At 60.5% G+C, this 17,440-nt stretch overlaps 1 protein-coding gene across 1 annotated transcript in view; it reads right to left on the bottom strand.

Moving 5' to 3' along the window:
* Positions 1–1,700: 1,700 nt before the first annotated feature.
* Positions 1,701–17,440, bottom strand: part of Pdxk (pyridoxal kinase) — a 32,472-nt gene continuing 16,732 nt past the window's right edge. Inside the window, exons 4-11 of the mRNA XM_070030784.1 lie at positions 16,656–16,739; positions 14,214–14,260; positions 11,970–12,055; positions 11,155–11,200; positions 10,114–10,225; positions 9,057–9,193; positions 5,973–6,039; positions 1,701–5,804 (exon numbers count right to left, since the gene is read on the bottom strand). Coding sequence (XP_069886885.1) covers positions 5,692–5,804; positions 5,973–6,039; positions 9,057–9,193; positions 10,114–10,225; positions 11,155–11,200; positions 11,970–12,055; positions 14,214–14,260; positions 16,656–16,739 — 692 coding nt within the window. The 3' untranslated portion in view covers positions 1,701–5,691. The remainder of the gene's footprint in view (positions 5,805–5,972; positions 6,040–9,056; positions 9,194–10,113; positions 10,226–11,154; positions 11,201–11,969; positions 12,056–14,213; positions 14,261–16,655; positions 16,740–17,440) is intronic.

Genomic DNA, 17,440 nt, shown 5'->3' with positions numbered 1-17,440 from the left:
AGCAGGTCCGCTCACCTGTGGCGTGCCGTGGATGGCACCCCTGTGCCTCTGTCCAGGACAGGCGAGCTCCCCGCTTCTGGGGGGGGCAGCTGTCTGGCCTAGTATGGCAAGGGGCCAAGAGGAGCTGCTCCCCCTCCCCCCACGGCAGTGGGCGCCACCCTCCCCCCCAAGACCAAGTCATCAAAGAGCAGAAGTGCCCAGGCCACTCTTGCCTGGCACCACCCTGGGCTCTGGGGCCAGGAATGCAGCCCAATGGACGCAGCCCAAACGCACAGGCCCGCTGAGCACACCCAGGGGCCTCAGGGCCCCGGGAAGGCTGCTGGGCCCTGGCAGGACGAGGCTGGGGCTTGGCTAGGAGACACCCCGCACCGGCAGGCGCTGTGGACGCCCTCACTGGCGGCTGACAGCCACATCCAGGTACCGCTGGGTCAGAGGCCTGGCTCGCAGGTCAGGCGAGCAGCGTCCTGTCCGGGGCATCATCAGTCACCAGTGGAGCCTGTGACCTGCCTCCATCAGGTTCCACGTTCCTTTGGATGTGAGTCCAGCCGGGGACCCGGGGCACCACAGAGGGAGGCAGGCTGCAGGGGGGCCTAGAGTGCGCTATGGACACAGGCCGCAGCCAGGTGCCAAGGGCTGCTGTGCCCCCCCCCCCCGTCCATTTGGAATTGTATGAGTGCACAGCTGCCACAGGACCCTTACCCATGAGGGTGGTAGCTGCAGCCAGGCTACTGCAACTGCTGTGTCCTGTAACACTGCAAGTGGCTAGGCACAGGCCACCCTGCCCGCCCGCCCGCCCGCCTGCCCAGCCGTCCTCACGCAGGGCACCCAGCACCCCCGCTGAGCACCAATGCCCCTGCCTAGCAGCCATGCTGTCGGGCTGCTGAGGCCTCCCGCAGGAAGGCGTGGGTGAGTTCTCAGACCATGTGTCCACAGCCAAGAGCAACACAATGTCGCCACCCAGTCACGCTGCAACTCTGAAACCCTAGCAACTCACAAGCATGAGATCTGAGCATCGTAGTTTGAAGCCAGCCTGGGCAGGAAAGTCTGTGAGACTCTTATCTCCAATGAACTACTAGAGCAGGACATGGAGCTGTGGCTCAAGTGATAGAGCACTAGTCTTGAGCACAGAAGCTCAGGGACAGTGCCCAGGCCCTGACGTCAAGCCCCGACTGGCACACGCGTGTGTACACGCATGTGCGTGTGCATGCACGCGCACGCGCGCACACACACACGGGGCTGGCCCTCAGAACCTCACAGGGTGGGGCTGGGAAGGTGCCCCACCTCTCTCACCCACAAGTTTCCGTCCCCCCCCTCACCCCCGCACCCAGGCTCCCCCACAGGGAATCTGGGCCCCAGGCAGGGGACAGCCCACCCTCTTCCCTCGTGGTGGTAACAATGGCTGGTTTGGAGAGAGTTCCAAGGGAGCAAGAAATCACCATGCCTAGCCGAGCACTGGTGATTCATGCCTGTCATCCTAGCTACTCAGGGGGCTGAGGTCTGAGGATCACAGTTCAAAGCCAGCCCCGGCAGGAACGCCATGAGACTCTTATCTCCAATAAACCAGTCAAAAACCCAAAGTGGCTCTGTGAGTCAAGTGGTAGAGTGCTAGCCTTGAGCTGAAGAGCTGAGGGACAGTGCCTAGGTCAAGTTCAAGCCCCACGATCAACAACAACAACAAAAAATCACCAGGCCAACACAACTGCCATGAAAATATTTATTTGTGGATAATCACGAAAGTCAACAGGACCATCACAAAACAGACACGATCTCCACGGGCTCACAGCGCCCGAGTTTACGAACCCCACACAGGACAGCGCACAGAGCTGGGAGACACTGGCACAGAGGCCACCTGCGTGTGCCCCCAGGGCGGCAGGGCCTGGAGCCCCTCCCAGGAGGCCCGCCAAGACCTGCCAGCACCCGGGCCTGTGGCAGCAGCGCCAGCTTCCCGCTGGTTTAGTTGTGCAATAATTGGACTAAACTCCAACTACAGGTCTACACTAGGAATGAAGCAGCTATGAGGCCCGAAGCAGTCAGCGTCCTTGCACACTTCACGCTTCTGGGGGCTGTGCGAAACACAAGGAGAATTCACTCCCCTGCCAGAGCGGCTGAGCTCATCGGGACCATGGCTTCAGGAACTTGGTGTCTCCCTGACCACAGCTGGGGTGGCTTTGTCTCCACTTTCCTGCCACTCAGACACCCTGGGACGCTGCTGGTTCCAGTGAATCATTTTTCTGTTCCACTGGCTGCCCCTCCCCAGCCCCGGATCAGGCACGGGGAGCTCCGGTCTCCCAGCGAGGGCACCGCCGCCCGCCCAGGGCTGCCCAGCTCCGTGGGCAGGCAGCGCAGTGCGGCTGGGCCGGGGCCACGCTGTCCTCTGTTCCCACCCACCTCTCCTTCTGCCCTCACTGCTATTTCAGAAGCAGCCTGCGGGGCGGTGACACACCTCCAGCCAGGGCACCGGCCCCAGGGCCTCCAGAATTTCCTACCCCAAGTGGGTGGCCTATTCCAGGAAGATGGGGAAGTGCCCTGTGGGAGGGTGCGGGGAGCGGCACGGCGCGGCTCCACGCTTCATCATGACTCTGCATTGGGGGCCCACCCCTTCCTCACAGCCCAGGGCCGGGGCTGAGATGGAACCAGAATCCTGTAGGAACACAGCCTGGCACAGACTGTGGAGAACATTAAAACCCTGCCCCGTTCTGCCAAACACTAAAATGAAAAGCAAACGGGAAAACGCCTCTTTTGAGTATGTAGCCAGAGCCGGCCTTGAATGTTGAATCCTCCTCCCTTGGTCTCCCGAGCACTGGGATTACAGAGGTGTGTGCCCACATCTGGAAATAGCTTTCAATTAGTAAAAAAAAACAACTTTGAAATGCTAAAGTAACTCATAATAGTTTTGAACAAATAAACACAGAGTTGTCCTGAAGGCGAAATATCGAGTAGAAGACATTACTTTTAGTTGGTCTTTGCACATTTAGAACAGAAATATCTTCACCAAGAACAGACTGCAGCCAACAGCGAGACCCACACACACCACCAAGTCCCACACCCAGCTGCCACGGAGGAAGACGGAGGCACGGCCTCTTCACGGGGGGCATGGCGAGACCGCAAGCCTAGCTCCCACCAACGGAGAAAGATTATGCTCCCAAGAAATAACCGTTTCTCCAGAGGGGCTCTGCTGTTTTACTCATGGGCCTGGAGGACCACAGGGACTGGCCTCACCGCGACCTCTGCTGGTGGGGGCCAGAACTGCACCGCTGGTGGCAGAAGCACCAGCGCCTGCAGGCCAGCGTGGCCTGTTGGATTGGACACCTCTCCACACTGAAGCAGGCACACCAAGTCCCACCACAGCCCCAACGCCCTCCACCGCCACCTGCGGAGGCAACAGTGCTCCCCGACCCGGGCCCTCGGGCAGTGCTCCCCGCAGACGGCCTGCGGTATCCACAGCCTGACATGCTCCTCTGACAGAAAGGCTTCATGGGACTCGCACACAGCTGCAGGGGAGGGAGGGAGGGAGGGAGGGAGGCCCTGGGGCCTGGCAGCAAAGAAGCCGGGGTGGAAGCCCCAGCAGCCGCACCCTGCGGACGGCAGTGGGCCGGGGCCGTGGGGCCCCGCCAGGGCTTCGCAAGGCACTACCCCAGTCATGTCTCAAACTCCAGAGCCCCCCTCTGGGGCTACGCGTGTGCTTAGAGTTCTGAGCAGGTCCCTGCTGGGCAAGGAGGCTGCCAGAATGGCTGGGAGGGGGAGGGGCTCCTCCGCAGTCCAGCCTGGTGACACAGGGGCCTGTGGACCCCGGCAGCCCCCGGCCCCGCTCGCTCCCTCCCTCGCTCACGCTCGGTGGCCTCCACAACCAAGTGACCCTTTAAAACCTGGCTCTGACAAGCTTAAGAAAAGGACACAAAGCAAAGCACTCTCCGCACAATCACTAACTTACACTGCAAAAATAAGAGGCACGAGTTACCTTGCAGGACTAAGCAGGACTCTAAATGGATCTTTAAAGTAGTCCTTCTCAGTTTCAACAGCTGGTTAAGGAAGGATGGAGCGCTTTCCGCTAAGGAAGCGGCTGCCCGCGCCCTCGCTCCTCCAGCTTCTCTGACTTGCTAAGCTTGTGTTACCGCACCCATCTGGAGCCACGCCGGGTCCACAGCCACCTTCAAGGGACCCTCGACCCCAGGGCTGGGGCACCAGGGTCCCGAGACCTGCACAGCTCAGGTCCGCTTTCTGGGCAGGGGCTTAGGACCTCACACACATGGGACGAACATTCAGCACAGTGCCTCCCGCTTCCCCTCGCCTGCAGCTCCATCCCCGGCTTGAGTCAGGAAACCACACTGCGCCGCACCACACGGCCTGGGACCCTTCCCCACCTCCCTGGAGATGCACACAGGCACTGCCCCCAGGCCTGTGCTTGAGGTAGGGGACGTCCCTCACCCATCACCAGTGGCCACATGCCATCCTGGCCACTGCGTGGTGTGGAAGGCCCCATGGAGGCGCAGGTGACTGTGGGCAGGAAACACAGGTCTGCTCTGCTTGGCAGCAGGGAACCAGCCAGCCGCAGCCAAGAAGTGTGGACCCCGTGCGTTCAGACGCCCAGGGGGCGCGGTCATGGGGGGAGGAGTGGGGCCGGGCCCCCAGGGACCAGCGCCTCCTTGCGTGTGCCACTCCAGATGCCAATAAGATCCTCGTGTTCTTGCAGTGCTGCAGACAGAACCCAGGCCCTCACTGAGCCCTGCCCTGGGCCGAGCCACACCCAGCCTGCTCCCAGTTCCTCACCTGGTGAGGCCGACTCCGGTGGGAAAGACACTTCTGAAGGAAGCAGATTTCCCAGAACCCGGGCATAGGGCTGCGGGGTGGGGGCAGGCCAGAGCCAGAAGTCCCACTTGTGGCCATGCCTGGTCCCGCTGAGCAGTGGACGGCTGGACTTGTGTCCAACGTACACTATAGCCTCCAATGTCGCAGGCTACTCTGGAGTCTGGCGGCTGCCCCACCCCAGGGTGACACACGTCCCCTTGGAAAACTCGCGAGGGGAGGAGTTGGCAGTGAGGGCCGCTGGCCCCGCACAGGACACACACGGGCTGGGAGTGGAGTGCGCCCCGCGGGCAGAAGCCTCCCCCGCCTCCCTGCGGTCTACACACGCAGCGCCGCCACTCGACAATCGCAAGGCAGACTGGGAGCGTTTGGACAAAAACCAAACGCGGCTCCTCACGTCTCAAACCCCCTGAGCAGCAGCAGCACCCTGTGCACGGGTGTGCGAAGGCGGACGCACTGACCACCCTGTCCTCACAGGGCCCGCCTCGCGGACCGCACGTCCCAGAGGCCCGGGGAGCAGCAATGAAGACACGAGAATTGCAGCGGGCACAGGACGGAGACCGGGGTGACAATACAGGTATCTGGCGATCTCAGCCAACGGCCCAACACAAGGTCCCCTGGACGGCAAGCGTGGGTGCCCGCGGGACCCCGAGCCGGTCCACACACAGCTGGGCCAGAGACCAGGTTTCCAAATCACAAATTTCTATGACAGCTTTGTGGGTTTTTGGAAGAGCACAGTGGCACGTTTTCACAATTGAGACTAGCGGAGACCCGACACTCATGAAGGAACAATGTCAAGTTTAGGTCGTGGCTCTAAGGCAGACGTCAGGTGTTTTTCACAGGGATGAACATGAAGACGCGGCCGCGCTGTGCGTCCGAGCGCGGCCCTCACAGCACCGTGGCCTGTACAACGATCTCGGGGTCCTCGATGTCCTTCTTGCTCTGGACCATCCTCAGCTCCAGCTGTGCCGGCCTGGGCTTCTGCCCTTCCCCGGCCTGAGCTTCAGGGCGCACAAGGAGTAGAGGGCACCGCTGGGAAGCCGGCGGCGGGACATCGGCCCTCCTCCCTTCCCGTCAAGCTCCTTCTCCCTGAACTCCCCACCTGGAAGGGCTCCACACCTCCCCCCACAACCCTAACAGCAGGGGGGAGGGCAGGGCCGGGGCGGTACCTTGTGCATACTGCATGGTCCTCTGCAGAACGTGGTGCATGGCAGATACAGTCTTCTCACAGGCCACCTGCAGGAGGAGAGATGCTGTGCCCCGGCCTACCTGCTCTGCTCCTGGATGCCAGCCAGGAGGCCGAGGAGGAGCCGTCCACTGTCATACTCGCTCCTGCCAGGGCCGGGGATGGCCGCCACAGGACAGTCCTCCACAAAGATGCCGGCTGCTACAGGATTTTTGTTGTTGCTTTTGTGGGGAGGGTCAATTGTGGGACTTGAACTCAGGGCCTGAGCACTGTCCCTGAGCCTCTTTGTACTCAAAGCTCTACCACTTGAGCCACAGCAACACTTCCAGCTTTCTGGTGGTTAATTGGAGATTAGACTAGGCTGGCTTTTTTCAAACCGAGATCCTCAGATCTCAGCCTCCTGAGTAGCTAGGATCACAGGTGTAAGCCACCGGCGCCCGGCTCAAGTGCTAGTTTTGATGCAGAATGTACCCTGAGGTCCACGGGTCTTAGTCCTCAGGTCATTGGGGCAAGTACCCTCTAAGGGGTTTCCTGTTTCCTGACCACCCAAAGGTGAACAGCTTCCTGTCCCATGTGTCCATGCCATAACACACTGCCCCAAAGCAACAGGGACAGCGAGGACTGGCCAAACCCCGCCCCTCTTCAAGCACATTATCTCGGGTATTTATTCTGTTCCAGTAATAGAGAGCTTAGTGCCATGCTGAGCACCGGGCAGGTGTGTGTGCCGGGCAGGTGTGAGCATTGCATGCTGAGCACCAGTCTGGGCAGGTGTGTGCGCTGGGCAGGTGTGTGCGCTGGGTAGGTGTGAGCACCGGGCAGGTGTGCGCGCCAGGCAGGTGTGAGCGCTGGGTAGGTGTGAGCGCTGGGTAGGTGTGAGCACCGCATGCTGAGCACTGGGCAGGTGTGCGCACCAGGCAGGTGTGTGTGCCAGGCAGGTGTGAGCGCCGGGCAGGTGTGAGCACCGGGCAGGTGTGCCAGGCAGGTGTGAGCGCCGGGCAGGTGTGAGCACCGCACGCTGAGCACCAGACAGGTGTGCGCGCCAGGCAGGTGTGAGCACCGGACAGGTGTGTGCGCCAGGCAGGTGTGAGCACCGGGCAGGTGTGTGCGCCAGGCAGGTGTGAGCACCGGGCAGGTGTGAGCGCCAGGCAGGTGTGAGCACCGGGCAGGTGTGAGCGCCAGGCAGGTGTGCAGCAGTAAAGTCACCACCTCCCTCCAGACCACACAGGCCTCATAGGAAGAAGCTGTTATCTCAGGACTTTGTTAACCTTGCAGAGTCCCAGGTTTAAAATAAAGCCAGACTGGAGGCATGGCTCAAATGGAAGAGCACCTGACAAGTCTAACAAGCACAGGGTCCTGCATTCAATCCTCAGTACAAAAAAATAAAGCGCCAGGAGCTGGTGGCTCACGCCTGTCATCCTGGCTACTCGGGAGGCTGAGATCTGAGGATCTTGGTTCAAAGCCAGCCAGGGCAGGAAAATGCATGAGACTCTTAGCTCCAATTAACCACCAGAAAACCAGAAGTAGTGCTATGGCTCAAGTGGTAGAGTGCTCGCCTTGAGCTGAAGAGCAAAGGGACAGTGCCCAGGCCCAGAGTTCAAGCCCCATGATCGACAAAAAACAAACAAAAAGTTCCCAGGATTAACTGTTTACAAAGACGCTCAGCAAGGAGTGTGACCTGCCAGCCAGAGCCCTCCGTTCAAACCCCCAGACCCTCAAAGGAAAGGTTCTGTATGGGAAAGACCTAGCAACTCAAGGCTTGGGAGGCTCAGCAAGTGCACAGCACTGAACCTGAGTCACAGGCTTGGGACTGTGAAGTAAGAACTCCTCTGGGCAAGCCTCCGCCAGCCCAGCCGGCTACACCCCACAGGTGTGGCTCAGCCTCTGCCTGAGGGAGGAAGGAGGGGCGGTACGGTGAGGAAATCCCACATTCCAGCCTCCCGGTCAGGACTGCAGTGGGCCTGGTGCACAAAGACCACAGTGACCCCTTCATTTTACAAATAAGGAGCCAAAGACAGCTGGTCTACCTGCCGGGAAGGGGGCACCACACAAGGGCAGGGCCAGGGACCACTTCCAGGCCCCCACTTCTGATTCGTCCCTCCTAGAGTGAGCAGGGACAGTGAATGGAACAGGGCACAGGTGCACAGGTGCACACTCTACCACACCCCGGGCCAGTCCAATCCTGTTGTCAACCATCCGCTGTCAGCTGAGGGGGCCTCCCTCACAAACCACCTGATAAGCGGTCAGGACACCACAGCCCTGCAGGAGTCCAAGAACCAAGGGGCACAGCAGCAAGCATTCCAGAGCCAGCAGCTTACCTGGGCCGCCTCCCGGCCCGGCGCAGCTGGCCCAGTCTGCGCCTAAGCAAAGCCTCTGTGTCTGTGGAAGCGCGTGCACCGTGTGGACAGACAGCTCCATGCTAAGGCCACACGCCCTGTCTGCCCAGCCCCCCTCCTCGGGGTCGGCTGCCAGCAAACACACTGGGATCGGATGCCTTTCGGGGGGTATGTCCCCGGTCACTAGGAATGAAACGGGAGCCGCACCAGGCTCGGTCGGCTCCTCCCTGACTGGCTTTTTGAGTGTGAGTGTGGTACGTTCTTACCTGGCTCTTTCACTCAAGGCTGGCGCTTTAGCACTGGAGCCCCAGCTTTTTGGCTTTTTAGTAGTTAATTGAAGATAAGCCTCATGGAATTTTCTGTTCAGGCCGGCTTTGAACTGAGGTATCAGACCTCAGCCTCCTGCCTAGCTAGGTCACAGGCATGAGCCACCAGTGCCCGGTTCTGAGCTTTTTCCAGAGGCACTGTGGACGAATCCAGGGCTCTGCACTTGTCAGTCAGGCGCTCTATCACCAACCACATCTTTGGGCCCCGTGGGTCCTCAACACTGGCTTACCCCCGCCCAGCAGGATTCTCGTCCCTGCTTCCCCAACGGGAGGGGAGAGAGCGCAGTCCCCGGGGCCGCTCTCCTCACCCTCTCTGGGGCCAGTGCTTGGACCCAGAGGTCGAGCCAAGCCTGTCCCCCTTCTTGCCCAGGGTGGCCGGGGCCGCTTAGGAGCTGCGAGTAGGCTGACCTTCAGGTTGTCCGGGTGCTTGTGCGTCCACGCGAGGAGCATGGCGGCAAAGAGGTCCCCAGTGCCCACGAAGACGGCATCCACCTTGCGCATCTCCATGCGGATCCGCTGGGTGGCCGTGGAGCCGTCGGGCCTCCCTGAGGACAAGGCAGCAGGTCACTGGCTGTGACTTGCCCCCTGTCCCCCCAGCCGTGGTAGCACGGTCAGCCCGGGGCGACCTCCTTCAGAGTCCTGGACCCCCAACTGCCACATGCGGCCTGAGAGGATGGGAAAGCCTGGAACTGGAGCGGGTGGACCGCTGCCTGGATGCACTCAAGTGTGTGTGCGCGTGCCTGGGCACATACGTGTGTTCACACACGTGACAGATGCAGAGCAGGGAGACCACAGCTGCAGTGCCCACTAGGGCCAGTGGGTACAACCTGGAGGTCACCGTCTTACCACAAGACCCGCTGCCCTTCCTTGCCACTAACATCATTCAGTGAAAAGCAGTCCAGATGGTCTATTTTTGGCCAGCTCTGGACTTGAACTCAGGGCCTGGGTGTAGTCCCTAAGCTTCTTTAACTCAAGGCTAATGCTCTACCCCTTGGACCGCAGCACCAGCTCCGGCTTATCCTGTGTGTGTGGTACTGAGGAATGGAACCCAGGGCTTCATGCATGCTGGGCGAGCGCTCCACCTCTGAGCCACCTTCCCAGCCCCATCCAGGTGGCTTTTGTGCAATCAAGCTACCCAGCCAAGCGGAAGGCTGCTTCCTGCGGGCGGGGCACAGGCCCAGTCCCGAGGCCTGTCCACCTGAGCCGGTCTGTGCTGCCTCCCTGGCGCAGGGCAGGACGGGCCGTCAGGAGCCAGCAGGGAGACGACGCAACCCTGGCAGCACCAGCACCCCCAGGCCCAGCGCAGGGTGCCCTGCAGGTGCCCTGGCCCGACCCCCAACTCCATGAAATTAGCCATCTACTGAGAAAGACACGACTTCCCTTTGCCAAGCCCCAAACCAACCCTGGAGCTCAGAGGTCAGCGGACTGGGCCGCGGGGTGGGCGCCGGCCCGGGGTGGTACTTACGCATCCTCTGGCTGCCCAGGGCGATCAGGTAGTCACTGCCCCGGGGGGCGGGCAGGTCAGAGCTGGTGATGACCACTGTGTCGGGGCCCATAGAGTGCAGCATGTCCATCACCTGCGGGGACGCGGGGCCTATCACACCGTGGCCACGCCCTTCGCCTCCACAGCTCCCTGTGGCTGGCCTGCGGTCACTCGCCGCGAGGGGGGCCGGGCCGGGCCACCAGACACAGCAGCCCGGGGCAGGCCCGAGATGGGACCAGGGGGAGTACCTGGAAAACCACCACCGGCCAAGCCCACCCAGGACAACCGAGGCCCCATCTTCTGCTGGGGTCACTGAAACAGTGAAGGTGAAGAAGCCAGGAGCCCCATGCCAGCCTGGACAGGCCCACACAGGTCCCCGTGGGCCCTCACAGCAGGGCAGGCCGGCTGTCCAGCCACCGTGACAGAGACGACTTCTCTATCAGCTGGCTTTGGCCACCCTCTTGGAAGCCCTTGTCCTTCCTGAAGCCCTGCAGAGTAGGGCCCCTAGGTGGGCACTGGGGCCACAGGCCAAGCCCAAGTTGGGATGTGACTCTCTCTCTTTCTCTCTCTCTCTCCACCCCCCCCCACACAGTGTCACGCACGACATGACATACAGTGGGCCCTAGGATTCTGTGGAGAGACAATGCTGAGCTCCACAGCGCCCAGCACACAGGAGGCCTCTGCGGATGCGTGGCTGCGGAGGCTGACCCAGCCCCTCAGATGTGACTCAGACAAGGCCACAGCGGAGGGACCACGTCCCACTGTCCCATCGCTAGGACGCTGTCCTCCTGGGGGGACTTGGACCTCAGAGCACAGTGCTCGTGGGGACATGTCCCAGCCGCTCAGGACATCACGTCAGTGCTGCAGGGATGAGCGGAGCGGACCAAGGCCGCTGGGACGGCGGGGATGGAGTGTCAGCGGTGCCAGTGGAGCAGCGGGAAAGCAGCTACGCTGGGCCACGTCCTCGGGGTGCCAGCCTCGACTCCCCCCAAACTAGGGAGCAGCTCTCAAAGGTCTCCTTACCACTAGCGCTTCTTCCTGGCTGTGGATCTTTCTGCCGCTCAGCAACCTGGAAGACAGACGAAAGGACACAAGGTGAGCCGCTGCCTGGGCCTGGCCGCCTCCCCAGGGAACCAGCTCAGCCTCCGCCGGCTGTCACAGGGGCCCAGGGGACCTGGGGGTGGGGGGGCGGGCGGGTAAGAGTGGGTTTAAAGGGAAATGTTGCACAGGACAGGGGTTGGGGAGGCCCAAATTGTGTTGAGAAGGGTGGAGAACCGCAGGTCAGAGTCTGCCACCCACACCGCAGCACCCAGCACCCCGCACCAGCCAATTGAGAGTGCCACAGAATTCCGAGGACTGTGAATACGTGCCATTCGCCCAGGAGGCCACCAATGGCTCAGGGTCCCCAAGTTGAGATGGACCTAGTTGAAGGAATCCCAGCTGCCAAGAGGCCAAGAGTCTGGGGCCCACACGGCGTGCACCTCTCGTGCTGAGCGGGCAGGGCGGCCTCCTGCTCTGCGCCCCCGTTTCCCAGGGCTTCCCCAGCCGCAGCATGGCAGCCTCCTGCTCTGCGCCCCCGTTTCCCAGGGCTTCCCCAGCCGCAGCATGGCAGCCTGTCGCCAGGCGCTCCGGCCCCGCGTGCCCTGGCGGGCCAGGACGCCTCCTTCTCCCTGGCGTGCCGTGCCCAGCCCTCACCAGTCCCAGCCAGCTGTCAGCTCTGCTGCCTCCTAGAGGCGAGGCCAGCCCCCTGCAGCCTGGCTGAGGCCTGGTGGGGGTGGGGGTGGGGACAGGTGGAGAATGTGGGTGCCAGGCTGATGCGCGGGTGCTGAATTACTTACTCAGCCTCGAACTGGTTGGGAGTTATGATGTCTGCCACCGGCACCACTTTCTCCCTGTACACTGGAAGGAGGTCCTCTGGAACGTACTGGAGAGCAGAGGAGAAGGCGGGAAGGTCACCACACAGGAAGGGCAGAGGAGGCTCGACCCAAGCACTCGGGACGGATCCCAGCTAGGGTCTGTGGGGACAACTGGGGCAGTGGAGAAGATAGCGGCAGGCACGGGAGCCCAGGGGTCACCACGGGTCCTGAGGTGGAGATGGGGGAAGGGATGGCACAAGGCCTCACTCAGGCCCTGGCAGAAGGGTGTTTGAGATCAAAGACCTCAGTTTGTGGGTCAATAGACTGGAAGACAAAGGGAGGGAGGGCGGCAGCCAGGAAGCAGGGGAAATGGCCGGAACAGAGGGAGCATCCCCGGCCAGGGGTGCTGGGTGCCCATCTGGCTCTAGGAATCTGACTTGCAGGTGACTTCCTCTCTCTACCCAGGTCAGGGCTATGTGCCAGTGTATCCAAGACTGGACGGGAGGAGCAGCTTAGGTGCTGAGAACTAGCCTTAAGTTAAAAAGCCATACACAAAAGCCGGGCGCTGGTGGCTCACGCCTGTAATCCTAGCTACTCAGGAGGCTGAGATCTGAGGATTGCGGTTCAAAGCCAGCCCGGGCAGGAGAGACTGTGAGACTCCTATCTCCAATAAACCACCAGAAAACCGGAAGTGGCGCTGTAGCTCAAGTGGTAGAGCGATTGCCTTGAGCTGAAGAGCTGAGGGACAGTGCTCAGGCCCAGAGTTCAAGCCCACGGCCAACAACAACAACAAAAAAAGCCACACACAGGCAGGAAGCTCTGAGCTCTAGGACAGCACTAACATACAAAAAAAAAAAAAAAATCTGGGAACGTGGCTCAGTGGTAGAGTGCTTGCCTAGCACGCATGAAGCCCTGGGTTCGATTCCTCAGTACCACATACACAGGGGTAGAGCGCTAGCCTTGAGCAAAAAGCATTAGGGACAGCGCCCAGGCCCTGAGTTCAAGCCCCAGGACTGGCAAAAGCCAAAACAAAAATCTGACTTTGGGGGCTGGGACGTCAGCGGCAGCATGCTTGCCTAGCACTGCAGGGCTCTGGTTTGACCTCCAGCACTGCAAAGGGTGAAATCCACACTTGTCTGGAGGGAGGAGCCAGCCATGCTTTTTCCTAGAGAGCCCTGAGAGGCAGTGTTTCTGTCACCAGAGTCCAGCACATTATCTCAGGTCCAGACTGGCCTGGGCTCCCAGGACTAAAGCAACCTGAAGAAAACCAGGATAGGCCTGCAAACACCCTCGCGTGGACAGAGCCTCAGATCTTCAGGGGCTTACGAAAGCATCTTCTTGGGTCAGTTGAGCACGCTGCAGCGAGCAACAGCAAGAAAGGAGGGGTGGGCCTATGAAAAGAGCCTTCCAGCAAACAGGTACCAGAGAAAGTGGATGGAAGCTGGGCGCCGGCGGCTCACGCCTGTCATCCTAGCCACTCAGGAGGCTGAGATCTGAGGATTGAGGCTCAAAGCCAGCCCAGGCAGGAAAGTCTATGAGACTCTTACCTCCAATAAACCACCAGAAAGCCAGAAGTGGTGCTGTGGCTCAAGTGGTAGAGGGCTCTCCTTGAGCTCTTAAAGAGCTCAGGGACAGTGCCCAGGCCCAGAGTTCAAGCCTCACGACCGACAAAAATGAAAAGAAAAAAAAGAAAGCGGATGGGAAGGTAGCCTCTGAGTAAGCCAGCCATCTGACATAGGCGGGCGTCCACTGTCACCAGCCTCAGATGCTGACCAAGCAGGGCAGGGGGCCCGGGCCTGTCCAGCGCTGGGGTACCCCAAGCCCCGCCGCCTTCCACACCCAGGCATTCACAGCGAGCGATCGGACAAGTCACACAACACCAACGGAGGCACACGCTAGAGCCGTTCGGGTCTTAAACTTGGAAGGCTGTTCTTGTGAGCGCATGATTTTCGCATGTCTAAGTAGTCAGGAAGGAAACCATCAGACCAAAGGTAACGTGAAAACGATTGCAAACTCCACGCAGAAATGTTGTTGACACGGTCATCCCCATGGACCCACTGTCTGTGTCCAGGGCACAGCTGCACACGGCCTGGCGAGGCCGGCCTCCCCCTCCTACCAGAGGAGCCGGCAGCCCCGGCGGGAGCCTGGCCGGCACGCGGGGGAGGGCCCTACTTCCGGGGTCCAGCACAGCTGCGCGTGCGAGTCACGACAGCAGGGAAGACTCACCATGTATCCTTCGCCGCTCCACTTGTCCCCCATCACGGGATCACACACTGCAGAGACACAAGCCAGGTCAGCAGCGGCCCTCCCGCCGACCTCCACGTGACGTGCAGAACAGGCAGCAGGAACTTGGCCATTTCAGCCATTTTTTTTTGTTGCCAGTCATGGGGCATGAACTCTGGGCACTGTCCCTCAGCTCTTCAGCTCAAGGCTAGTGCTCTACCACCTGAGCCCCAGTGCAACTTCCAGTTTTCTTGATGAGTTGCACTCATGGAAGCTGGGCACCGGTGGCTCACGCCTGTAATCCTAGTTACTCACTGAGATCTGAGGATTGTGGTTCAAAGCCAACCTGGGCAGGAAAGTCTGTGAGACTTTCCAATAAACCACCAGAAAACTAGAAATGGCTCAAGTGGTAGAGCGCTAGCCTTGAGCTGAAGAGCTGAGGGACAGTGTTCAGGCCCAGAGTTCAAGCCCCATGATCGAAAAAAATAAGTCTCATGGACTTTCCTGCCTGGGCTGGCTTTGAACTATGATCCTCAGCTCTCAGCCTCCTGAGTAGCTGACAGGTGTGAGCTGCCAGTGCCTCGCTCATTTGAGTCTTTCTTATGCACATGAACCCAGTACTTCCATGCCATGTAACCAGCACTACCATTCATAGCCAAATGTCTTCTTCTCCCCAGGCAGAAGCTCTGGCTGGGACTGCAGGTGTGAGCCACTGGTTTGGACCACCACATACACAGCAGAGGACAAATGGCAAGCCATTTTCCTTGGTCTCATTCCCGGCCACGTGCATTTCTTTCTCTAAGGTGACTGGTTCTTCTGGTTGCTTTCTATGGACTTAGCGCTCACGCCTGTGTCTGAAACGGCACGTCCCAGGTCGCCCAAGCAAGCCAGGCTGCTCAGGCCTCGCTGAACACACCCCGAAGCCAGGCCTCAGTGTCCACCATGGTGCAAGCACATTCTTTCAGGTGTGAACCCCCCAGGGGGTGTATGCCCCCAAAGGGTGTGATTCCCCAGAGGTTGGGCCAGGTGTGAGTCCCCAGAGGGTGGGCAGGGTGTGATTCCCCCAGAGTGGGTTGGGTGTGAGTCCCCAGAGAGTGGGTTGGGTGTGAGTCCCCAGAGAGTGGGTCAGGTGTGAGTCCCCCAGAGGATGGGTCAGGTGTGAGTCCCCCAGAGGATGTGTGTCCCCAGAGAGTGGGTTGGGTGTGAGTCCCCAGAGGGTGGGCAGGGTGTGATTCCCCAGAGGTTGGGCCAGGTGTGAGTCCCTAGAGGGTGGGTCAGGTGTGATTCCCCCAGAGGATGTGTGTCCCCAGAGAGTGGGTCGGGTGTGAGTCCCCAGAGAGTGGGTCAGGTGTTAGTCCTCCAGAGGGTGGGTCAGGTGTGAGTCCTCCGAGGGTGGGTCAGGTGTTAGTCCTCCAGAGGGTGGGTCAGGTGTGAGTCCCCAGAGGGTGGGCAGGGTGTGAGTCCTCCAGAGGGTGGGCTGGGCGTGAGTCCCCAGAGGGTGGGCAGGGTGTGAGTCCCCCAGAGGGTGGGCTGGGCGTGAGTCCCCAGAGGGTGGGCAGGGTGTGAGTCCTCCAGAGGGTGGGCTGGGCGTGAGTCCCCAGAGGGTGGGTCAGGTGTGAGTCCCCCAGAGGGTGGGTCAGGTGTGAGTCCCCCAGAGGCTGTGAGTCCCCCAGAGGGTGGGTCAGGTGTGAGTCCCTAGAGGTGGTTCAGGTGTGAGTCCCCCAGAGGGTGTGAGTCCCCAGAGGGTGGGTCAGGTGTGAGTCCTCAGAGGGTGGGCAGGGTGTGATTCCCCCAGAGGGTGGGCAGGGTATGATTCCCCCAGAGGGTGGGCTGGGGGTGAGTCCCCAGAGGGTGGGCAGGGTGTGAGTCCTCCAGAGGGTGGGCTGGGCGTGAGTCCCCCAGAGGGTGGGTCGGGTGTGAGTCCCCCAGAGGGTGGGTTGGGTGTGAGTCCCCCAGAGGCTGTGAGTCCCCAGAGGGTGGGTCAGGTGTGAGTCCCCCAGAGGCTGTGAGTCCCCCAGAGGGTGGGTCAGGTGTGAGTCCCTAGAGGTGGTTCAGGTGTGAGTCCCCCAGAGGGTGTGAGTCCCCAGAGGGTGGGTCGGGTCTGCCACTGTCCAGCAGGCCGGGCCTCTGCATGCTCAGGAGACCTGTGCCAGGTGAGGGCTGCGTGTGCAGATCTGCCGATGCTGCTCCTGCTCCAGTGCCCCAGAGTTGGCACGTATGGCTAACCCAGACGTGTGCTCCCCCCACGCTGGCCCTGCCCTAAGGGCCCATGTGGTCAGCACCTGTAGCCTACGGCTCACACACCCATGTGAGCTCCTTGTGGAGCCTGGAAGGCTCCTCCCTGGAGGCCCAGTCAGGGGAGGCGGAGCAGGAAGGTGGGAGGTGACCAGGGATAGGAAGGGGCGGAGCCACCCCTCCTTGGGCTCAGAGCAGTCCAGGACTCACCGTACACCAGCCTGGAGTTCTGCTGCTTCAGCTCCCGCACAATGTCCACCACAGTGGCCAGGAAGGACTTGTCCCTTGTGTAACCTTGGGGAGAGAAACCCAGGCATGTTCCAAACGGGTCCTCACCCACCTCCCACAGCCACAGCAGCAACAGCACCAGGCTGCCCAGGTGAGGGACGCAGATGGACAGACACCAGCTGCCAGGGCAGGCCTGCCCAACCAGTCTACAGTTGTGACACGTGACCAGTGGTTCCCAAAAGACAGGTGATGTTGTAAAGGAGTGAACTCATGAGTGATTGGTAAAGGGTCTGCTTGTTTTTATCTGGGCGCTAGTAGCTCACACCTGCAGTCCTAGCTACTCAGGAGGCTGAGATCTGAGGATCACTGTTCAAAGCCAGTCTGGGCAGGAAAGTCCATGAGACTTTTTGTTGTTGTTGTTGGTCATAGGGCTTGAACTCTGGGCCTGAGCGCTGTCCCTCAGCTATTCAGCTCAAGGTGAAGGTTCTACCACTTGAGCTACAGCACCACTTCCGGTTTTCTGGTGGTTCATTGGAAATAAGAGTCTCATGGCCTTTCCTGACCAGGCTGCTTTGAACCACGATCCTCATATCTCAGTCTCCTAAATAGATAACTAGGATTACAGGCATAAGCCACTGGCACCTGGCTTCCATGAGCCTCTTATTCCACTAAACTACAGGAAAAAGCCAGACAAGAGTTGTGGCTCACGGGGTAGAGCACTAACTTGAGCAAAAGCAGCTCAGGAGTGCTTGCCTTGCATGCATGAG

Source organism: Dipodomys merriami, unplaced genomic scaffold (genome assembly GCF_024711535.1).
Source record: "Dipodomys merriami isolate MVZ:Mamm:240054 unplaced genomic scaffold, mDipMer1.0.p SCAF_2, whole genome shotgun sequence".
Taxonomy (NCBI): Eukaryota; Metazoa; Chordata; class Mammalia; order Rodentia; family Heteromyidae; genus Dipodomys; species Dipodomys merriami.
The sequence above is the reverse complement of the archived record's forward strand: the minus strand, read 5'-3'. Positions and strand labels throughout refer to the sequence as shown.